Source organism: Mustela nivalis, assembly GCF_964662115.1.
Source record: "Mustela nivalis genome assembly, chromosome: 14".
NCBI classification, from domain to species: domain Eukaryota; kingdom Metazoa; phylum Chordata; class Mammalia; order Carnivora; family Mustelidae; genus Mustela; species Mustela nivalis.
Window position 1 is genome coordinate 79833861 of NC_139033.1, and position 25030 is coordinate 79858890.

Below are 25030 nucleotides of genomic sequence, written 5' to 3' on the forward strand. Positions count from 1 at the left end.
AATAAAAATTAAAAAAAAAAAAAAAGATTGGGCATTTATCTTTGAATCCTGTCCAGGTTTAGGTGTAAAATATAATTGTTAAGGTCCCAGTCCTTAAAATTTTTTTTTGAATATAGACTCCATGGCCAATGTGTGGCTCAAACTCATGACCCTGAGATCAAGAATTGTATGCTGTACCAATTGAGCCAGCCAGGTGCTCCCCAATTTTTTTAAATACAGGTTTGTTTTGTTTTGTTTTTGTTTTTGTATGTAAGCTTGGGATTCACAGAATCATTCTGTTCCTTTATCCTCTCTCACATGGTCTACTCCAGATGGTTAATATTGGTTTGTACATAATTAGAATGATATTTAAAGCAGAAAAATTTTCCCCTCAATTTGATGGAAATATTGGGCTTGATGGTCTGTTATAGGGAATTCATTTTTTGACTTTGGGTAAGTCAGGAATTCTCTCTGGACTATTTTCTCATCTATGACATGAGAGGTTGGACCACTGTGTCTCTAGGGCCCTCTTAGCATTAGTATTTTATGAAGCTATGACAATTGAAAGTCATAAAATCATCAGAAAGCTTTATGTAGGTATGTAGAAAAACTAAAGAAGACCCTAAATTTGGAGGAAATTCTGTATTGCTTAGAGTATATAAAGTGCTTCTAAAATCTGTTGCTGATTCTGGAAACTTTTTCATAAGAAACAGAGAGTTATTGCAGAAAGAAATTCCATTTTCTTCATTTAAGAATTTCCAACTTTGGGGCAGCTGGGTGGCTCAAAGGTTAAGCCTCTGCCTTCAGCTTAGGTCATTGTCCCAGGGTCCTGGGATCGAGCCCCAAGTCAGGCTCTCTGCTCAGCAGGGAGCCTGCTTCCCCTCCCTCTCTCTCTGCCTGCCTCTCCACCTACTTGTGATCTCTCTCTCTCTGTCAAATAAATAAATTAAATTAAATTAAAAAGAATTCCCAACTTTAAGGGAGAGGAGTTATTTAAGTATTACAGATTTTTATATTATGTCTATAGCTCCTGAAGGAAAAACTAAGTTCCTGAGTTGTTCATTCTATAGTCCATTCCAGTATTACACATCTGAATTCATCATGAATTTGTAGCCAAAATATTTCCAGTGTTTAAGCAATCTTTGATATCCTTCAACTTAAGGCTTGGCAGAAATACTCAATAAGTATATACAAGAAATACTCAACAAAGAATGGATGAAATATAGTAAGAAAAATTTTTTATTCTTCTATCTTCTTTCTCTCACATGAGTTTTATTTCATTGAGTTAGTTTTCTGTCTTTAGTGGGTCAAAATGTAGTTTGGAGGTCAAACCTTTGGTCCTAAAGCTTCTGAAATACCCTATTGGCAGTACAGAGTTGTAACAACTAGGATTAATGTCCAAGAATCATCAAAATACCTGCCTATTTTAAGAGAGAAATTTTTAGTAAATTACCAAATACCGACTAAACATTCCAATAAAAAACTATTAACTAAAAAAGGGGCTTAATATAAATAAGTTATCTAATTCTTAGGAGGCAGTGGTTCTTCATCCTCACTGCCCATCAGAGTCATTCTAAGGATCTTTAGTAACAACTGCTGCCCATGTTGCAACGTGGACCACTGCGAACAGTTGCCTAGGCTGGCGCTCAGGCATCAGAAATGTTGTTTTTTAAAGATTTTATTTATTTATTTGACAGACAGAGATCACAAATAGATAGAGAGGCAGGCAGAGAGAGAGGAGGAAGCAGACTCCCTGCTGAGCAGAGAGCCCAATGTGGGGCTTGATCCCAGGACCCTGAGATCATGACCTGAGCTGAAGGCAGAGGCTTAACCCACTGAGCCACCTAGGCGCCCCAGGGAGAAGCAGGCTCCCTGCTGAGCAAGGAGCACGATGTGGGACTCGATCCCAGGACGCTGGGATCATGACCTAAGCCGAAGGCAGCTGCTTAACCAACTGAGCCACCTAGGCGTCCCCAGAAATGTTGAAAGATGCCCAGGGGATTCCTGTACACAGCTAAGGTTAGAGCCTCTCATCTAGGACTCTTAGTTTGTTTCAAGTATCACAATAATTTGGTTATTAGAGGACTACTCACTAATGTCTGAACACGCTGGACTTTTGGATAGCCAAGTATGGTGGAGATGGCTTTGAAGGCCGGATCTAGTTGAAAGCCTGCCTCTCACTTGATGGAACGAGCACTGGGTATTATACGCAACTGATGAATCACTAAATTCTACTTCTGAAACTAATAATATACTTTATGTTAATTAAGTTGAATTTAAATTTAAAAAAAAGAAAACCTGCTTCTGTTGATACCATTATGTTACCTTAGATGTTTTACTCTGCAGTTTCATTCCACCTTTAGCATTAATCTTTAACACTTAATAACATTATAGCAATTTTCTAGTATTTTCTAAATCACATCCAGAAGTCAATAGATTCAAAATTTCAATCTAGTTGTTTTGATTCAAGTGGCCATGTAATGGAAAGACCTTTAGCTTGATACTTAGTTAATGACTTACCATTGAGAAGATTTAGATTTTTTGAATTTGAAATTCTATGGGTTGATGTCGATGTTTGCAATTATCTAAGAATAAGAGCTTTCTAAGCACATCAGCAGCAAAAGCCTTGTTAATGCATCTTGAGTAATGTTAAGCCTACTTAAGAAAATAAACTGTTTGAGAATCTTGTTACATATGTGGGGATCCTCATTACAAATGAATCTTACACATTCATGAAAGCAGACTCGGAAACTGGATTTTGCCATTTATTAGGAGTTTAATTATGGGCAAGTTGTTCAATCTCTTGAGTCTTAATTTCTTCATCTATGAAATGGGAATAATATCTACCTTAATTATTTCACAGAGTCCTTACAAGGCTTAGATTAAATCATTCATTTTTTTCAACAAATGTGTGATTCATTGAGCACCTTTTACTTGCTAGGCAGCGCTCTAGATGTGAAGGATAGAAAGAAGGAAAATATGTCCTTGGAAAGAGAAAATATATTGGTCACTACTCAGGTTATTAAAAAAATTCATGTTGTAAGCCCTTTGAAGAGAGCTACTCTTTCATCTCTTGTGTTTGCATGTTTTGATACCTGGCACATAACAGAGAAGGGGCTACAATATTGATTATATAAGTGAATGAATCACATAATTCATTTCCTTGAATGAACATTTTGTTCTCTGGACTAGGTCTTCCCTGAACAAGTTGAAATGAGTAACATGTGGGGATAGTTTCAAGTTCTTGCTGGTTTAAAGTTCCACTTAAACTGGAACGTGGTAGTCTCACCTGAGATCCTTTCAAACCACAGCGATGGTTAATCTTTTAGTTGGAGTTTAATTCAATTTAGATTAGTATTCCCTTTATTCCACTTACCATTTCAACAGCATCAGCCTATTTTTGGCTAATGTCCTTTTCATGTTTGGTATTAATCTGAACTCTAATATTTCTTTTGGAAAGAAAGATAAATTCTTTTCTTGACATCCCTTTTTTCCATTAAGTTTTAAAAAAAAGTCACTTCATAAATGTGATTTCAAACAGCTGGATTTTAATATTTCTACCTTATGGGAAGAGCATTTGGCATTAGCAGTGTTCCCACCACATGGCCTGGATTGCATTTAGCACACAAATTTCTTAACCTGGACACTCTGGCCAGTGATGAACTTGTAGACGTGCAGTTGGGCTGTGTTCACATGCTATTCTAAACTAGGTCAGGGGGTGGGCTGGTATCTTCTATACTCTTTTAGGAATATGGGAACACATGCAGAACTGTAATATCCCTTTCATACTGGGTCACAGAAATACTTTGAGGATTTAAGTCCCCTGTCTCTTTGCAACAGGTAAAAAGGTTATTCTCTTTGCAGCCCTGTTTGTTGTTAGGATAGCTGGAGGAGGCCTTGGTGTGCTGATGCCCAACCTTTTATTTGAATAATGGAAGTTTGGAGTTGAAAGGACCTTGGATTTGATCCAGGCCTGCCACCCATATTCTAGGCAGACAAAATAGAGGAGAAATGAAGAGGCTGTGATAGGCAGCACCAACAGGGGTCTGCGATGCTTTTCCTGAGGTTTTGTTTCCTACCCCCGGATTTGTATATACTATGTGAGTTTCGCCAGCTTTTGTGGGTTCTCCTAGGAGAAAGCTCACAGAATGCAAGGTGATACGCCATGTAAGATAGACATAGATGTCTATCTTATGCGCCCACGTGTATATAATTGTGTAATTTCCATTATCCTTTAATGCTTACATTGATAGTAATGTGTTGAGTTTGCAAATTTATTTCAAAGTCTTACAAAAGTAAATTCCATTTTCTTTTACTGATTTGTAGAGATTTCAGAGATTTCGTATCCAGCATGGCCAACAGAGGTTTGAGCTGGGCTTCATCATGTTCTTTAAGTTACTCACATGGCCCTTGGCATGTGTGCTTCTCAGGTAGCAGAGAGCACACATTATTTTCCTATGTTTTGCGTTATAAAGTCAGTGCTACCCTTGCCTGCTATTAAAATTGGTTTTTCTTAGGCATGAGATGAATGAATACCAGAGAGGTTAAATATTTTGCTCAGAGCTTCACAATATCCAGTGACAAGTTGGAAATAAAATATACAAGCCTCCTTTTGTTAAGCTTGAACTCCCAAGTTCTGCTGGACCCCCAGCTGCTGTTTCCAAGGCTCCCCACATTCTTGGAGGCTTGGGAAACTGCCACAGATGTGTTCACGCAAAATAAGAGCCCTGTATCTATGACTTTTGCTGGGCAGGTCATGGAAGGAAAACACCTGTATTATTCATTTTCGGATTAGAGACATGGAGTGAGTAATATACCGCAGACCCCAGAGTTCCCCTGGCTGGGACACCGTCTTGTGTGTTTCATAGGATGAAAGTCCTTACCAAGAGAGCCCTCTCTGAGTTCAGTTTTTTAGTATCTACACATAGACTGATTTCCCAAATTACCATGGCACACAAATAGGGAGGGGGGAAAAATTCAAGAGCATCAGCCTTGCATTGACTACTTTATGCTCTATATTGTATTTTTTCAGAGTGCAAATTCACCTGCACCAGCGGTAAATGCTTGTATCTTGGCTCACTGGTCTGTAACCAACAGAACGACTGTGGGGACAACAGTGATGAAGAAAATTGTCTCCTGGTGACCGAGCACCCACCTCCTGGCATCTTCAACTGTAAGTCCCTCTACTTACCTTGGTATCGTTAAGTCGGATTCTGTTTTTTGAAATGGTTAGGAGGTGGGGTCATAGGGAAAGGGAAAGGATGTTGATTTTTGGTTAAGAAAAGAGAGTTTGTACTTTCACAAAGGGAAATTTTTTTTTCTTTCATTATAGAAAGATGGTGTGTCTAAAAGTGGAAAATTCATTCTACTTTCAGAGATGGCCAGTGGTGCTGTGTTTTGGAATAGGCTTTGAATACTTAGAAACACTAACTGGATAACAAACTGAGGGGTTTGGAGGGGAGAGGGGTGAGGGTTGGGTGAGCCTGGGGGTGGGTATTAAGGAGGGCACATATTGGATGGAGCACTGGGTGTGGTGCATAAACAATGAATTTTGGAACACACACACACAAAAATTAAATTAAGTTAAAAAAAGAAAAAAAGAAATAATATTTTGGGTTAGTATTCATGTCAGTTTTGTAGAAAGTTTTTAGAGTAATTTAAGATAATGATTTTAAAATTTTAAATAAGCAAAGATATTTGGAGAGTTCATAATTTGTCATGTAATTAAAATAAGAAAATAGAAAAATTTATATGGGACTTGAAAAAGGTTCTGATTTTGTGTTTTTCTGTTTGGCACTAGATGGAAAACAAGTTAAGTAAGGTGTTTACATGTGTGAATCCCAAGGCCGAGGCTTTGAGCATTTCTTGAACTTGAAAAGGTGAAATCAGAGTTTGAAGTTCATCGATGTTTTGATCTCATGGTTTTTATGAAGAGAAAGGAGTAAGCAGTCAGCTTTGAAACACTGCTGAACTTCTCTTAGGAAACTTGTTTTCTTGAGCTAAGTGAAGTGGCTTAATGATGAGAATGTCTTTGAAATAACAGGTCCAAAAGGGATGTTTTCTCCTCTTCATGGGGTCCTACTAAAATCATTTGTTGAAATTTGCTTCTTTCCCAAGTTTTACTGCCATTATTTTGAAAAGTTATATATATTTTTTATTTACAGATTTCAAATTTTTGTTATGGCCATCAGACTGCATAAATACTAATACTATAATGTGAAATAAGAGGAGATTTTTTTTTTAAAGAAATGGTTTTCTCTATTCTTGCTTTATTTTAATATTGAAAGCAAACTCAGAAAATGACCATACCTAGTGAGATTGAAGCCTTTTATTTATGCTTGCTAAATTTTGGAGTGTAATAGTGCAATAATTCTCATCAAGTTTTTCTGTTGTCAGTTTGCTTTTTCTTATATTGACTGTCCTTAGAGTCCCATCTCTATACTTTGAGAAGACAATTTAAGGTTAAGAGTATACTTTCTTGGTGTCTGGTCCTTGTGTTTCTTGTGGTGATATTTTCAGAGACCTTGTGCCACATCTTGGTTGTGGAGAGCAGAGTTCCTTTGACTTTCTAGAAGCAATAACTGAGTAACTTTATGGTCATCCGTACTGTAATTTGCATAATGCTGATTGCCTGGACACAGGGAAAGGATCTCCACAGTGAATTGTCCTGCTGGGACTTGTCCTCCAAGTCTGCCTGCTGGGTTGGGATCCAGGCCATAGCACTCACCTAATAATGGGGCAGCTCTGTGACCTTATCTGCAAGATGGAGCATGAGAATGAGCAATGTAAGGATTAAGTGGGATGGTCATAAAGCACAGAGATGGCACTGAGCACTTGATGTAGGTCAACTAGACTCAAGTCAGTGGGTCGTAGAAGAAAAGAACAATGTAAAGGCAATGTTTTGTTTCTCTGGACTTGAGTAATAGCAAACACATTACATGATAAACTGTCTTAAAATCGTATGCTACTTTCACTGGATTGAGAGTTCTGTATGAAAAGCAGGCAGACCAAACCTTTGGCCCTCTAACCTGGGACACTTTGGAGACTGTTTCTCTGTATCTTGAAGGTGCTTCCCCTTCACTTCAGGGTAGTTCAGCTGCAGTCGTCTTACTATATTGAATCTTCCCTTCTCTTACCTTCCTTTCTCTTCTCTTCTCTTCTCTTCTCTTCTCTTCTCTTCTCTTCTCTTCTCTTCTCTTCCCTTCCTTCCTTTCTCTTCTCTTCTCTTCTCTTCCCTTCCCTTCTTCCCACCTCTCTCCCTTTTTCAAGAGTAGTACTTTCTGGTTTTTAAAGCCTATTTCCAGATATCTTTTTCATTCATTTTTAATGATCTGAATGCTTTAATTTTGCTTAAAGCTAGGTGAAGGAGTTACATCTATAAATGTCTCCACGTTGCCCAGGCAGCCACAAAAGTTTATCCTACTAGGAACCTTAAGATCCTGTTGACAAACTGTTGGTCCCTGCTGTTCAGATATAACTAAAACTTGTTGTGTCCTTTTAGCTAAAATGGGAGATTAAGGCAAAAACCAGGAGACATAAGAACAAAGTTTAAGACCATGGCTGTGGCTTCAAGTTCCAGCTTAAGGAAGTGACTAAACCCCTTTAAGACTTAGTTTTCTTTTTTGTGTAAGGGGAAGAGTTCTCTGCCATATAAGGTTGCTGTGAGAATTTAAGTGAAATGATATACATGAAAAGCATAGTCTATATAATTGCATCATTATTCTTATCATCCTGTCTCATTGTGTGGCCATTTCTTGGGGAGGTGAACCACCATGGCTTGTGTCCTCTGTCTCTAATGCCAGAGTCAGTCTTCATATGTAACAGGACTTTGCAGGTATCCAAAGGTGAGTTCATTTTTACAGATTCTAGATGCTTCCTACCAACTTCTCCCTGCTCAGCTGAGGGCAGCTTGCTCTGATCTAGCCAGCAGCCCCCTCTGCACTCCTTTCCCCTAGTTCTTCAAAGGCACCAGAGGGAAGCTAGGTTCCCTTGTCATATGGGACACCTGCTCTGAGTTTATTGTCACCAGTATGTTCTTTGTTGTCAGGAGTCTTTGGGAAGAGTTGTAGCCTCCTCGCTCTTTGTTGATGCCGGAAGATGATCTAATATTGAGTGAATATATTTTCTTCCCCATACCCTATTGGGCAAGAATGTAGAATTAACAAAGGATATGTTATTTCCTGTTAATAGCTGCATAGCAAGGGTTAGAGGCTCTCTATTTGAAAGTGGGTTTTAATGGATCTACCAACACATTTCCTCCAGTAGATGGACAGTATACCCTTCACAGAGTACTAACTCTGATGATGAGGCTCTCCTTTCTCTCTGCCTTGAGAACTTCAAGTTCTACAGGAATTCTTACCTATAGAATGTCACATTTCAGAAAAATACATAGTGCTTCCTCCTTGTTCCTGTTTAAGAACAAGATTCATTTACTTGACCTGCTTTGTTCCCACCCATAGGGAACATCCAGTGTTCTGCTATTTGATTGTGCTTATGGTAAAGCAAACTGGAATCTTCTGGATTTCCAGATGAGCTAGACTCCGTTTTTTGCCCATGTTACTGGCTGTGAGCATGCACCATGGCTAGGATGTTTGGGTCATCTCTGTCTCATTTGATATTTACTAAAATTTACCCTAGATTAAAGTTAGAAAGAAAACGTTACTGTCATTTGTGAGGTCATGAATGCTAATAATAACGGAGGCACTTACAGTAGCTCTAACTAGCCTTTCCCTTGAAAAAATGTTTTTGCAACCTAAACTGGGTGGGTTTCTTATTTTTCTGTTTTAACTTTAATGAAGAGTCTATTTTATTTGACAGAGAGAGTGCACAAGTAGGTAGAGCAGCAGGGAGAGGGAGAAGGAGGCTCTCAGATGAGCAGGGAGCCCGATGTGGGGCTCAATCCCAGGATCCCGGGATCATGACCTGAGTCAAAGTCAGATGCTTAACTGACTGAGCCATGTAGAATCCCCTAAACTGAGTGTTTTTGACTGCTTTATCTGCTTCACGAACTATAGTTAGGTCATCCATTGACTGAGGTTGGTTTGTTTTTCTATGAGCCTCAAAGGGTTTGCATAGATGTGGAGGACTAGGCTGTTGGTTGTCTCACAAGGAAAGAGTTTTCCTGGATGCACTTTTTTTTAATAGAAGAGGAAAAATGTTGTCAGCCTCAATGCCAGTTTTTCTCATGTCTTTTCTCTTGGCTGCTCCATCAAAATATTGTACTTTTGAGCGCTAAAGATACAAATTATACAAATAAAATGATTTATTGTGTAGAAAAATAAAATTATTTTTATACAAATTATTATATTTACAAAAAAATTATTAAGTGCCTTCTTTGATCATTGTACCAGGAATTGTGTGGGATGAAGAAAAACATAGATCCTGTGACCGCAGTGCTGATAGTCAAGTTGGGGAACTGAAAGCTAAATACAAGCATAGCGTAGTGAGAGCTAAGCAGTTCTAGTATTTTGTGGTTCAGTAGGTTAGAGAGAATTGTTTTGGTTGGACGAGTAGTCATGGTGGCTTTCTGGAGGAGGTGTGCAGGGAGGCGTGGAGAGGGACAGAGTGTCAAGGCCAAGGATAGCACGATTGTGGGGAGAAGGATGGGGTAGCAGGTCGCCTGAGATAGGGTGGGAAAGGTAGGTTGGGCCCATAGAGAAAAGTCAATAAGTCATGCTACACTTTCTGTCCATCTCTGAAAAGCACTGAACTGCCTGTGGGTCTGCTGTGCGTCTGTGGGGGAGAGCTGCACAGCTCACCTGTCTCCCTGGGTGATGATTGCATTGCTGCTCCCAGACTTTCAGTGAACCCTGCCTCACCATTCCTACCAGGCTGAGTATTTCCTGTTACATGACATTTTCAAAGCCCCTGTGCCACATCTTGGTCAGGGAGAGCGCAGAGTTCCTCTGACTTCCCAGAAGCAATCACTGAGTAGCCTTGAGAGGAGCCATGTCCTTTGGGGAGGCTGGCAAAAACAACCCTTCCTTAAGCAATCACAGCTAAAGAATTCATGCCGCTAGACCTTAATAGTGAGCCCAAAGTTGAAATGAAGCCAGCCGTTAATCAGAACAACTTTCACTTTCAGCATCAGTGGAATTTCCAATTAACTGAGGGGGTCCGATTCAGGGAAATTGGGGAGTGGAGGAGCTCCCATCTCAACGGGAGGGAGAAGTTGCTTCTTTCTCCATAGGTGGTCTCATAAAACTCAATCTCAAAATCCAATGAACTAAAGCTAATAAAGTGTACCCAATTAAGCCAGGATTTTAACTTCAGGACTTTTGAAGAAGGACTTTTTTTTTTTGGCCCAAGGCCATTTAGGGTAGTGACAACCAAATAAAATAAAATTTAACATATTAAAACCTTAGTTGAGTGTCTTCCTTCTGAAACCAGTTCTTCTCATAGTCCTCTCTCCACCCCCTCAACCCCACACTGAAAGGGACTTGCACCTAGTCTCAATTCACCTTTAGGCACTGAGCTATACTACCCTGTGCTTCACCTTCCCATCTTCTGCTAGCTCTCTCCACCTGGCGAGTATGTTTGTTTGTTTGTTCATTCATTCATTCAGTTTTCTTAAGATAGAATTGACATATGACACTGTGTAAGTTGAAGGTGTATAGCATAAGGATCTGACTTACGTATATTATGAAGTGATTACCCCAGTATTTTATATTTGGGACCAGGCTCATAACCATGGGGAAAACATACAACCAGGCTTCACAAAGACCGGATCTTTTTTTTTTTTTTTTTAAACGTATATTATGAAGTGATTACCCCAGTATTTTATATTTGGGACCAGGCTTATAACCATGGGGAAAACATACAACCTGGCTTTACAAAGACCGGACCTTTTTTTTTTTTTTTTTTACTGAAATTATTTTGGTAAACATTAACAGCCACTACTGTCAACTATCCCGTCAGAGTTCATATTTCTTCAGTTGTCTCATAAATGTGTATGTTGTTTTATTCTGTTTGCAGTTTGTTTGAACCAGAATCCAAAGAGGCTCCAAATATTTCTCCAAGAGGGATTGATATGCCCCTCAAGAAATGTTTACTCTATAGTACACTCCCTAACTTCTTGTAATTTTTGGTAGAAGGGTCTGGGTTGTGTCTTCCATAGGGTTTCCATACTCAGGCTTTTGCTGACTGCTTTCTCCTGAAGTCACTACATGTGCTCCTCTAGCCCCTCTAATCCCTGTCAGTTGGTAGTTAAATCTAGAGTTTGAGGAGATTTACATTTGAATATTGTGTGTGTGAAGTGGCTTCACCAGCACCATTTTCTTCCTTCCCAGAGGCCCATTAGTCATGAGGGGTTGCAAAATGGTCATAACCTAATTCTGTCACTTTTTTTCTCCATTTACTAGTGGGGAATGCTTCTATAAAGTGAAACTCCCCATTAACTATGTGATTACCGTATCATATAGGATCAGTTTTCTTTACAATGAGAAAGTTCCCTGTCACCCTTCACAGGTAACCAATGAGATTTTCTTTATGTGTCATTATGAACTGATGAATTAAAGCACATCTTAAAAAAGATTTTATTTATTTATTTGAGAGAGAGGTCACCAGCAGGAAGAGGAGCAGAGGGAGAAGCCGACTTGCCGCAGGGGGCAGAGCAGAGGAAGATGGAGAAGCAGACTCCCCACTGAGCAGGGAGCCCTACTTGGGGCTCCATCCTGGGACTCCAGGATCATGCCCTCAGCCAAAGGCAGACATTTAACCGACCCAGCTACCCAGGGGCTCCTAAAGCACATTTGATATATATATATGGAACGTTTTGGGAAACCCCTCTGCTGCACTTGGGGTGACCCAACACCCGGGTCTTATCCAGGATTCTGGATCCCCAGTGGCCTTTTTAAACAGGTGAAACTCCAGGAGTGGAGGGTCTGTCCAATTTCGCAGCACCCAGGAGCCTCTTGAGCTCACTCCCTCATGCCTGCTCCTTCACCTCACCCTGTTGATCCTTCATCTCCCTTGCACTCTGAGCTTCCTACAGCCCTGTGCCTCTGAGCCCACCACCTTCTGCTGTACCCAGTGTGCAGACCCCAGGGCTATACTCTGCTCTCCTAAACCCTGAGTATCCAAAGCTGAAGCAATGATTTTTTTTTTCCTCCAACCCAGACCAGTTTCTCATTTGGCATCTTTTTTAGTGTTTTGGCCAGCTGCCTGTTATATCAAGCTGGTCACCCTTCCTCTGATCCCCTCCCCAAAGCCAGAAACAATTTCTCATGCTCAGAACCCTGCAGCACTTGGTGCCCTCCCTAAGGTGCTGTCTGTTCTGCGTGATCATTACGTATATACGAGTATAGTTCCCACCAGATAGTAAGCTCTTTGAAGGCAGGGGCTATGCTTATATCTTTGGAATACTGATACTGCTAACATAGCATGGGCAGTACATATATGGACACATAAGAAGTGTTTATTGTATTCAGTTGAAAACCATTTATCCTTCCTCTGCTATTTCTCAGCATGCTGTAGGATGACCTTCAGTGAACAGGGACTATAAGGTTTTCTGCGGTAGCCCTGGTGCCCACAATAGCATGTGGCATAAACAGCATGGTGCATGGCATATACAGCATACGGTATGTGACATGTGTAACATATGGTAATGTGGCCACTATATAGCATATAGTGATGGCATATATGGTATATAATGCATATAATATATATCATGTGGTTCATAGCCCTGTATGTATATACTGAGTGAATGGATGAATGTGATTATTTTAGAAAACTCAGGTCAGGTCAGAGGATGTAAAGAAATTTCTGTTTGCATGGTCAAGTACTCTGCCGATGAATCCAAAGAGTCAAAAATAATCTATACAGTCCTGGCAGCCTGCACGATAGGACACAGAAAGAGATGACAATAAGGTCTATCCCCCAAATCATCTGTCATTGCAATATATATTAGGTTACCATATACACCCAAACTAACCAGAGTATAAGCCTACTTTAATTTATCCTGTGACCAACAGTATGATAGACTTACTGCTTTTTGGAGGTCAAGGTTTCCCAATACAGCAACCCTCTGAATATCAGTCCTCGGCTTCTGAATATCCACGTGCTTTATATGAAGGGCTGGTTCGTGCCAAGCCCGGAAGAGATGTGAAATACTTCCTGCAGGTCCTAAAGAGGCGTGAGTGAATGTGCTAGAGTGTGTGAATGTGTGTGGTCTGTGCATACACGAGTGTGGAAGTATGTGAGTGTGTCTGTGTGGGCATGGTGTGTAGCTTCACTTACCTGATTAGTGCTACCAGGGCAGGTCCCAGTTTTAGGCCAATGCATCCCTAGCACTCTGGGTTTCTTATTACTCCTGGAGAACATATTTTCCTATAGACCCAATGTTTTGAACTGTGATTAGGGTCCCAGGCTAGCTCTATAATTTATTTAAAATATATAAATTATAATATCAAGTCCCGAGTTCCAATCCTGCAATCATCCCTTACTGATTGTAGCTTTCAGCAAGTTGCTTCACCTCTTCCTATCTTGATTTTCTCATTCGTAGAATGATGATAATGATATTGGTATTTCCTTCAAAGCGTTGTTCTGAGGATTTAATAAAATAGTTTAGGTGAAACAATTATAACAATGCCTGGTACATAGTAGATGCTCAATAAATATTACATTTACAACCCTGTTTCTCTGTTTGCTGTCTTTTAAAATTCATTTTGAAATAATTTTCAAATAATTAAGTTATAAAATTTATCCTTTTTATCATTCTGTCTCTCTATATTAACATTTTCATTTTTTTCCTGAACCAGTTTATAGTAAGTTGTAGACATCATGTCTCTTTACCTCAAAATCCTTCAATGTGTATTTCCTAAGAAAAAGAAAAGGTCTCTTTCATAATCATGACATAGTTACCCAAACCCCCAAAATGTAATGTTAGACACAGTACTATTTTCCAATATATATGTCACACTAAACTCTTGCCAGTTGCCTCAGTCATATCTTTCATAGATAATTATTTGTATTTCTCAGCAAAGTCTCAGCAGGAATACTGCTTGTGAGGAGTGTGAGGAGTGTGCACTGGGACACCTGTCAGATCCCTCCCACTCTTAATCTCTTAAGTCATCCCGAATTCTAAAGAACAGAAGTGCACACCAGGAGCTCTCTGGCCCTAGTTTTTTACCCACTTCTGGTTCCCATGTGTTTCATCAGAAACACTGCTCCCTTTCTCTGATGACCAGTGTGCAATGGGGGCTGGGGTGTGTACAAAGAGTTTATCTGAAGGCTTGCAGCTTCAGGGGTGGGGATAAGGTAGGCAGAGAGCTTACCTTACTGAGTGCCAAGTGTTTACATGCATCATCTCATTTATCAAAACCATCCTAGAAAAGTTCTCATAGGAAATAGTGCTCAGAGAGGTTAGATAATTTATTCAGACTCACACAACTAGGAATCTGTGGTTAGGCTGTGGTTTTGTTTTTGTTTCTGGGTATTTTTTTTTTCCTTTTTTTTGAAGGTAAGGATTTACTCATCTGTTTTTAAAGATTTGTAGCATTTGGGGCTGGAGATCAAACAGGCTGGTATTATGAAGGCCCATAGAAGTGAGTGTTCTAAGAGCAATAATTTATATGACAATTTTTAATCGATCTATAGATGATAATCTTGGTTTCATCCTGGATTTTCAAATAGATTACAAAAACTTAACCCAGTCGTCCTAATGTGTCAGGGATCATGCGTTTCTTCCACTAATTAATTAATTAAATCCTCCTTCATTTCTGCCCAGGTTGTGTACTATTTACATGATTTGGGGGAAATCAGTTTCCTGCTCTAACTTTCCCCATTGGGACAGGGTGATGACAGCTACCCTATAAACATGACAAACTGTGTGGCTCAAGCTGGACGGGACCCAAAGAGCGGAGCAGCTCTTTCTGCCTTTACTCTCCCCTTTTCACCTGCTGTGAGCCCCAAGAGCCCTCCTCGGCCAGATGTGGGCTTGCAGCTCTAGACCCCTTAATTCCCTCCTGATCTTATGTGCACACCAGGGCCCCTTCAGGCCCTTCAGCTGTCCCAGTGAACAGAGGCCCCTGCCTGTTTCCTGGGCCCTTAAGCAACTCAGCAGCTTGGACCCTTGATACTGCTGACTGCAGGGAGGGAGGGACAAAAGTCTTCCAGCGTCTTGCATTGTCCTCACGCACGGCGGGGTGGCTCGTGTTCTGGAGGTCCCACTTGCTGAATTCTGGTTTACGTCAGTCAAGGCCGGTAGGAGAGGCCGCTTTCAGTGAAGCAAGCTGTTCTACAGAGTGGTGTCTATTTTTTGACAGGGCTCCCCACCCCTTTTTCAACTCAAAAAAGGAAAAAGAACCCACGACAAAACAATTATCGACTTGTACGAAAATGATCCAGGGATGGTATTTAAAACGAGGCGAGGAGAAGGGATACGCATCTCTTCAGCTGAGCGGGATCAAATTCCAGGTTATCACTGGCAACATTCCACCTGGATGGGTTTCGTAGGGTGAGGCCGTCCGGAGGAGGCACTAGCAGCCGGCTCACCCTCCTTCGCTGCTGAAGGCAGGGGGTGGGGGATGAGGGGCGGGGGGGGGGGGGGCTCTTCCCCGGCCCTCCCCTTTGCTTTGCTGCCTTTGTTTCTCCAAGACCGTTTTCGGATCAATTAAAATCTTGTCGGGTCTTGAAAGGCAATTCTGCCTTTTCAGATAAACAAAGGCAGAGAACAAATGGGAGGGAAAGTTTCCATAAACCTGAGGCATCATTTCCTCCTGCTGTGACACTAAATTTACGTGGATAAAAACAACCTCTTAGATTTACATTTTGATTCTGTGACTGCTTTCATGTGTGCAAGGGCTGTCCCACTTCAGAGGAAATTTATCCACTTCTTTAAATATTTAGTAGTCTAGCGTGGATGTTAATGAAAGTCTGGCGGTGCTATTTTGAGAATTGCAACAATGATAGTAATTTTCAGTGTCAGATTCCTGCTTCGCAAAGGGAGAGAGGGATGGGAGGAGGAGGAGGGAAAAATGGTTTCAGTTCTAATAGAGTTTGCCATCCGCTGGGCCGTGCCAGACAGATGGGTCATGAATACTGTCTAGACGCTCTCTGCCTGAGCGAAGCCCTGGTCTCTAAGGACACCCAATGAGACGCCGGCTTAAGTAACCAGGGAAAGTCAGGGCAAGCTCTCCTGTAATCAGATAGAAATCAATGTGGATCCTGCTTCCTGGGGGAGGCCAAGGGCTGCGGGAGGGGGGTGGTTCGATGTGGAGGGGGGTGTTAAGAGAAAGCACCCTCTGTTACTGATCAATTTCAGTGCAAACTTGACTAATATTAGGCATTAGGGAGAGCGTGAAAGGAGAGTTGTAGTATGATAACGCTATTGATTTAAACTGTACTCGGCCACAGAATGCAGAATGATTTAATTCAGACATGGTCCTTGGAAGGCCAGGGAGCAGAAAAGGAGGGTGACTTCTCGGAGCATTACGACAAGGACACAGACCATTGGGTGACCTGTATTAATTATGGGTATTGATGAGCAGGGTACTAAGACTGTCCATCCTGTCTGTTCATTTTCTAGGGTTTAGCCTCTTCATTAAGAAGGATTTTAGAAACTCGCCTGGCTTGCTTTTGTTTCTCATGAATCTCAGAACTTTCCAGAGCTAGACCTCATCACAAGCTGCTGTGCTAATGGGGCTGTAGGAAATGAGATAAAAATCTCACAAGGGTCCTGCTTGGTCGAGCTCTAGGATGTGGCTACTTTCTGGTGGTCATTTTACCCCACATTTCCCCAGTGCCAGGAGTTTACATGACTTAAATAGTGAGCTTCTGTTCACAGAAACTCACAGTATAAATGTGATGGTGGCGGTGGGGAAGGGGCTATTGCTAACAGGATGAAATTATGGGGAAGGTGAGGGGACCACCAATGAGAAGAGCATGACTCAGCTCAGCTGCAAAGGGCTTCATTGTTGGGCTTGATGTGAGCATTTCATTTATGTGCCTTAGAAGACTTACCACAAAGGGTCTGCAGTAAAGCTCGGAAAGGACCATCTCTGAGTAATTGCAAAAATACAGCCGAAATCAACCATCATGTGACATGTCCTGTGCTGCAGAGACAGAGTTGACCCCCCCTCACCCCCGCCCCGCATGAGAGCAAGACTTCTGAATGAACCACCTGGGCTCATAGCTCTTTCAGCCACGTCTCAACCAAGACATGGGCATAGGCTTTTAATTTGGAAAAAAATTCCAACAACATGGATTTTTAAAAAATAATATATTTTTTTCACTCCTTCATCCATTCTTGTTACGTTCTAAGAGCAGAGGACACAGTAGACAGTTTCTGATTCTTCCTTCCAGAAAGAAAAGGAAAATCAGTGAAGAAAAACATTCTCAAAGTACACAACTCCTGGAGAGGGAAGCATGAAATCCTGTGTTCCAGAGCTGCAGCCGTAAGCAGTGAGCAAGTCTGTCCTTGTTTCAAAATGTCTCTTCTCAGAAATATGCTGAGGTTGCCTAGAAGGTGTGGTGGTCCTTCAGAAAGGCACCTTCTTTCCCTAAAACTTTTGCCTGCTGTCCCCATCAGACTTTTACACTTATGGCAAAAATGTTATATATACCCTTTAGATAACCTATAAGAAGTATCCCAAATTTGGCAACAAGTTATAATGTTGGGAGAGTGATGTCCGCTCACATGGACAGCCTTAGGTGTCTGGAAGGGGAACCACAACACTTGGCAGAACCCGCAACACCTCTTGGTTCTGATCACTTAAAATCAGAGAAACAAAACATGCATCTGCCTGTTTTAAGGACTCCGGAGATTTTGTGGGGTGGCTTGTGGGCTTATGTATGTGCCTTGGCTAAGAGAATGTGGTATTGTTCCCTCTTTTTTAGAAAAGGCCCCTGCCTTCACGTTGGCACACACCTATTATGGAGGGGTGACTAAGCATGTTGCCTCCAGATCTGTGTCTTTTTAGCAGGCACTCTGGGCTTCCATTATTTGATTTGATTCTAAAAAAGGGAAGAGCAAGGAACTTGAGCTAAGCCTCTGACCATTTTTCCTCCTTAGATCTTGGAGGGAAAGACCAAGATCTACCTCCTAGAAGGTACAGCAGTGGGTTTGCTCACAACAAGCCTGTCCAACCAGTGTGGGTTTGAAGCAGGCAGCAGACTGAAGTCTGGTGACAGCTCTCTCTTATGGAGGGAGTGGCTGAGCCACGCAGGGACAATTGTTTACCTCTCTGATGTGATTTAAGTCTTTGTCTGTGACTTGACATGGTCTTCCCACAAAAGGGCAACCAAGAAAAATGAGCTTCTTGAAGACACACTCTTCTTTCTGTTAGGTATGCTTAGAAGATAGGAATGTTGAGTGTTGCCTGCTCCATGGGAAGAGAGCTTGGCATGACACTAAGTTTTTAAAGGCCAATCTGACCTTAGGAGATGGAAGAATCTTCACTTTCTTAGACCTATCAGTGCATCCTGCTTACCCTCACAAGACCATCAGGAGCCAGTGGCCAGAATCCAGGAACTACCTCCATGTTTGTTCTTATGTTGAGACATTTTAATCTGGAAATAACAGGAACTGATGGCTAGAGTAATTAGCTTCTTCCAGAAAACAAGATACCAAGACCAATTACTCTTTAGAAGTTGAAAGAGAATTAGTCATTGAAAGATAATATCTAGACAAGAAGCTGGAAAATGTTCTAGATACATATAGTGTAGTTGCTTGCAGAAAATGATGTACTGAATAGAAGCAACGTGTCCTTTTGGGGAGGCATATTTCATGGAGAGTATTTTTGTGACTGTTGAATATGTAAGAGGCATCGGGGTGGGGTGATGGGATGGGTGTAGGTATACAGAATATGGTTTCTGTTTTCCAGCTGTTTCCATCCAGTGCTAGTGGTGGGACACCTCAGGGCAGACTTCATCATGGGGTTTTCTAGAGAACTCTCATTTTCCTGAGAGGCAGGACGGGCCAGAAGCACAGGTGGAGGAATGGGTGTGCAGGGATGTCATGTAGGAATTGCCATGATAAGCCAGATTGCTTGGAGGTAAGGGATGATTTTGAGGAGCATTACTAGAAAAGGCAGGTTGGGGCCAGATCCTAGAAAGCCAGGGATATCAGGCCAAGTAGTTTAATTATCTGTCCTGAAGGAAGTCACTGAAAGTTTTTGAGTAAGGGAATAAGGTTATGCTACAAAGCAATTATATGCAGGAAGGTCCTGAGGATCACCTAGCCCAGTGCTTCTCTTGATAGACCTGGGAGCTTTAAACTCAGGGAGTGTAAATAACTCTCTCAAGGTCACAAAAATAGCCAGTGGCAGAAACCCTGACATGAATGCTTTCTATCTCTTAGACCAGTTTTCTCTCCTCTATATAATGGCTCCATACTAACTTCAGGTGAGACAGGGACAGGGAAAGACAAAGAATGAAGAGGGAATCACCTGGAAGGACGCTTCTTCCCAAAATAGGTGGCCTTCGTGTGATCTTGGTATATGCCCCATGAGGTCAGAGACAGAGACATAACTCAGAAGCTTGTAAGAGGTGGTAGGCACCCAGTACAATCACAAGTGGCACTTTTCCAACAGTTGTTGAGTCTAGTCTATTGCTATGATATTTTTTAAGATGATGTAGGAAGGGACAGCTGCGTGGCTCAGTCCGTTGAGCATCGGATTTCAGCTCAGGTCATGGTCTCGGGGTCCTGGGATCTGGCTCTGCATCAGTCTCCACACTCAGTGAGGACTCTGCTTCTCCCTTTCTCTCTGCACCTGCTTGTGCCCTCTGTCTCTCTATCTCTCTTTCTCTCTCTCAAATAAATGAAATCTTTAAAAAAAAAAAAAAGATTATGTAGGAAAAAGACTTTGGAGGAATCTGGGCAAGCCACATCAGAAGATGAATAGCTAGACAGTGTGCCCAACTTGGAGGTGTCCCTTAGTGTGGGGTGGCGCCAGCGTGGGCCCCGCCTGTGCCTCTGCAGGCTCCATCATTTCTGTCATGTTGGCCCAGCACAGTGCCTGGCAGCCCTATGAGGCTCTCTGGCCATGAAGGAAGGGGAAGGGGGGAGGAGGGAGGGAGGCCCTGCATTCTTTTGGGCAGGGGGTGCCTTTGAGAGGTCAGTGGGTTACTCCAGAACAAGGGGAGGATCCCAGGGACAAGTCTTTGAGGGAGCCGGGATCCAGCATAGAGAAGGGGAGAAAACTCTTCCTGGGAAACTCGGTGCTAAGGGGGAGCAGTGCACTGAGAGGAATAGGGAGAAGAAAGATTACCTCATAGTAATGGTCTTCACAGTAAGGGGGGCGCCCTGGGCTCTCCTGTCAGTCAGCCAGGGGCTGAGGGGTCATCACGGCAACATCTTGGTTGTACTTTGCAACTTTCTTTAAAATTTATTTTTTAATTTCAGTTTTATTGAGGTATAGTTCACAAATAAAATTGCAAAATATTTAAAGTGATATTTATAAACACTGTGAAAGCCTTCCACCCCCCTCCCCCATTAGTTAATTATGGGTCTATCACCTCACATTTATCTTTATTTTTCTTTGGTGAGGATGTCTATTCTAAATTAAGTTTAAATTTGCCTCCACAAATTTTCTTTCTACAGTACAGGTCTTTCAACTGTAGTCACTCTCTTTCACACTAGATTCTCAGATCTTACTCATCCCAGAGCCTAAGTTTATTCCCCTTTACCAATTTCTCCCTATTTTCCCTGCCTTCTGGGATGCATGTGAGTGAGTTGTGTGTCATGGGATTTTGTTGTGTGCAGATACAACATTTGAATAAGAACAAGAATTAAATTTGTTCTTTTTTTTAAGATTTTATTTATTTGAGAGAGAGGGAGAGTGAGCGAGCATGAGCAGTGGGGAGGGGCAGAAGGAGAGGGGCAAGCCTGTTCCCCAGTGAGCAGGGAGCCCGGCGTGGGGCTCCATCCCAGGATGCTGAAGTCATCCTAGGATGCGCCGAAGTCAGATGCTTAACTGAATGAGCCACTCAGGTGCCCCAAGAATTGTATTTGGAGAAAGACACAGGGTCCAGGTATTTTTCTCTTTGAAAACAGTTGATGATAGACTGTGTTTTGTTTCGCTGCTCATGTGTTTGGTTTATGTTCATGTGCATGCACTATGGAAATCAGGGAATCTGTGAATTGTGTAGAAACTCTGGGTGTATTGTTTTTGGAAGGGACAGAACACTTAATGATGTTTTTCTTGGAGGACCAGGACTGACACTTGTTTTTGTCATGGGTGATGGTGAATTTGTGCTTACTGGTGTCACAGGAATGAGTTAGAATAGAGAAGCAGCAGCTCTGCTACTCTGTGTAGTGACCTTAGATCTTCAGCATCTTGGGCCTGGCGTGTCTTGGTCTGCTGACAAGTAATATGGTTTTTGATCCTAGAGTCCCTTGTGGCTCAAAACAGCACCTGAACTGGTGACTAGACATCTGTTATTAACTCGAATGAGGTAAGTATTGGACACAACATTTATTCAAGAGAGGTGTTTCTTGGTAAGCAATGTAATTACTTTCAGGTTTTTGAGAGAGGTGCTCATCAGGATAGAACTTGTCTACCGGTGCCCGCTCAAATTAGAACCTTCCTCCGTGTGATCAGCGCATTCATTCATTACAAAGTGCCAGGTGCTCCGTCTGCTTTTCCCACTGGTACCCCTTCTCATTACATCTCAACCTCCATCCCCAATATTGCTGTGTAATCTGTTCACTGGGGACAATAATGACGCAACGTGTGAATCCAGAGTCTGGCACCTAGTAGCACCTTGACAGAAATAGAAAGCTGTGATCTCAGCATTAAAATATGCTAACAAGCTGTAGGAGCTAATGGGTGCCGCTTTTACACTGCAGATGTTCATTCCCGTGCCTCTGCTGAGTGCGGGGACAGAACAGGAGGGTGCGCTGCTCATATCTCAGTGTCTGGTGGTAACTTCTGTTTACTGCAATGATACTCTCCATAAGGGACCTCCTGGCTCCTTTGTAAAGTACGCTGCCTTTCTGGGGCTAGAAATGATAGAAGAGCCCCCTTTAGCAGGACTGTTAGAGAGAACAAGAGAGCAGAGCCCATGTGGAGGAGAGATGTTAACGATAATGATAGGATATAGTCGTTTGATTAAAATAAATTAGATTTTGTGCTGTTTGTGGTTGATGTTTCTCTAGACAGAGTTTCCGAGCTCTAGAAGGAGGTTCTAAATGTGTTATATAAATGCATACAGAATTCTGGTATACCAAATTTAAAGGGATGATTTAAGTGCATTACGTTAACATTTAAATATGTAGAATTTTGAATTCCTCTCTTACAGTTCTGTTCTGTATTTGCTTCCTGGCTCATATTAACAAGTGACTCCATTCTGTTCATAATCTTTACTCTTATTAATGCCAAGACACACCCTTAGCTCCCCCCACCCTTTATTTTTTTGCTGTCACTTTGCAGAAGTCAACTGGATGAAAAGCATCGTCAGACTGAGTGGACAAGACAGCCAGGTGCTATCTGCTGTACAGGGATGGTAGTGTTTGTCCACATTGAAGGATGACTCTCTCTGCAGGGCGGGTGGCAGGAGGGCATGCCTAGTCCATACTGGATGTCCTACCTGGACCTGCAGCTGGCAGAGATGAGGTGGACAGGATGCTGAGCGCCAGGGTACCAGTCTAGGGCACACACACAGCAGGCCTCGTCCAGAAGATTCTGGGGACCGGGGGAGCACTGCCTTCCTATGACAGATGCTGTTATATTGGATGTTTTGTGTTGCCTTGGACTACACAACTCTGAGTCCAGAGATAAAGGTCATGATCATTTATATATTCATCCGTTCACCAGATGTTCCCCTCGCATGTACACTTAGCTATGCATACCCAAGGTAGGAACAAGGCATGGGATCTAGTAGATATTCAACCAGTACTTATTATACCAGCCACTTTACTGGGTAATCCAGAGCATGGAAGACTTGGTGGTCCTCCCCTACAAAGGACACAAAGGACATAAAGTAGACTGATGCTGGGATACCTGTAAATACATAGTAGCCAGGGACCAAAGAGGAGTCAGAGCTGCCGAGGGAGGGCCTGGGGAGGCTCGGCAGAGGACCAAGCACCTCTCAAGCGCATCCTGGGACCAGAACTCGGGTTGCTCCAGGCTCAGCAGTCAGGTCATTCTTCCCGGTGGGCACGTGGGCCAGGAACCCAGGGTCTCTAAGCTTTGTGAGGGCTGACACAAGTCATGGAAACCTGAAAAACAATCATACTGCCTCTCTTATAGGAAAAGAAGACCAGAAAATTGAAACGAACACATGTATAAGGTATAAGGTAACTGTACATCAGCTAGTTGGTTGTGGTTGATTATCTCATGGGGAATGTCGGTGCACTTCAGTGGCTTGGGGTGCATATGTGAAGCTCTTGCAGATGCTGACATGGCCCTGGGAAGCCTGTGGTCAGAAAAGGCTGCCGCCTGCACTGATCCCTGTTCTTGACTGAGAAGGTCCAGAAATACCAGGAGCTTCTCAGCATTGTTCCATAGCCCAGACATCCCACTGAGGACGTGTCCTCCTGACTTCCCATGTGTCCCCACTCTTCATGGAGGAGTTTTGAGCTTGGTCACTTCGTGCATGTACATAAGGCAGGTGCAAAAGGGCAAGTACTGAGAGGTGACGCACCCCCCACCCCCTGCCACACACAAGGGCAGAACATGTGTTTGCTCCTTTGTCCCTTCCGCAGCTCCCAGTAAGCTGCCCAGGAGCTTGCCTGTCCACCTCCCCTTCACCTGTCTCCAGCCCCACACCAGTCAAGGAGGAGTGGGCACAGAGAACTCCTGAAAAATGTGCACTGAACAGTAAAAATCTATTGAGAGGGGAGCCTGCTATGTGATAGTGACACGAATAAAGCCAGAGTCCCTGGTCTTTTGAAATTTACAGTTAGGCTTCGGTGATAAGATGCTTCTTCCTGTTAAAGGACAATAGCAAAAGGAAGGCAAGGTAGACGCCCATATCCTTACACACTGTCTCTGCCCCTTATTTGGCCAGTCCTGTGCTTCCCCCTCAGTTCCGTCTACAAAGGAATGTTTGCCCTCGTCCCAGAATCTAGTTTGCCAGCCTAGCCCTAACACATGCCAAGATGATCCTCACGAGACAAGACCCTCTTCCCACCAGAGAGGGGAGAGGACCCCCCATCACCTGAAGAACAGAACAGTAGGGGAATTGCCAAGGGGACTTTGAAAGAGAAATTGTTTCCAGTGGTCTGATGGATGGCACTCTATCAACCTATATATACACACCAGGAGCATATTCTTCTTCAGTGTCTCTCTCTACAGTACAGTTCCTAGCAAAATGTCTCACCTGCAGTCAAGGTCACTAAAATGTATAATTGAGGAGACTATGTAAAGTGCTTTGCTGTGTAGTAGGAAACCCATCATAGGTTCTAATGAAAACCACAGTCATCCCTTCTTCAGGCTTTTCTTAACACATTATTATAATAAGTTTAGAAGGATATTTTGTTGTAGCAATTCTTTTTTCTGCTTTGCACGTAGGAGCTACACTATGAAACACCCATCCTCTGATCCTTTACCCTCATCGCTTTTCCCTTCCCGCCCTGCACCCGCCCCATCTGATTCCCTCCTTCTCTTCTCTTCTTTTCTTCTTTTCTGTGTTTTTTTTTCTTAAACTGGACGATGATCCCTGCTGTCTGTACGTAGGGCTGTTTCAAATGAAATGTAGAGTGAAGGTTTCAGCAGAGCTGTTATGCCACAGGGAGGAAGAGTGAATTTCAGGGGGAGACCGAGCTCTCCAGAGGGTACACAGCCCTATAATGGTGGCTCCTTGACAAAGTAGATGTGGCCTCTCTTTTTCTGGGATCTTTTCAGACACTAGGCATCTACCACACAAGTCAATGAAGACTTTGAGGTGCTTAGAAGTAAAAATGGGCCCAAAATGCAGAGGGACTGTGTGATGTGTGTTGGTGGGTAGGCGGTACATGTCTGTAGTTTACATTTTTGTTTATTTAAAAATGCTCTTCTGACCTTCTAAATTGCAAATTTGAAAGATCTGTTAGAATCCTGAGACCGCTTTTCAGGAACCAAGCCTCACTTATAAGACTCCAGCAACCACCTCTTCTTTCTGGATGCAGCTG

General features: G+C 42.4%; 1 protein-coding gene across 14 annotated transcripts in view; it reads left to right on the forward strand.

The window, feature by feature from the left end:
- Positions 1–25030, forward strand: part of LDLRAD4 (low density lipoprotein receptor class A domain containing 4) — a 413486-nt gene that overhangs the window by 206837 nt on the left and 181619 nt on the right. For all 14 annotated transcript variants that reach the window (XM_082697585.1, XM_082697583.1, XM_082697576.1 and 11 more), the window contains one exon: positions 5012–5152. In XM_082697585.1, the coding sequence (XP_082553711.1) occupies positions 5012–5152 (141 nt within the window). The remainder of the gene's footprint in view (positions 1–5011; positions 5153–25030) is intronic.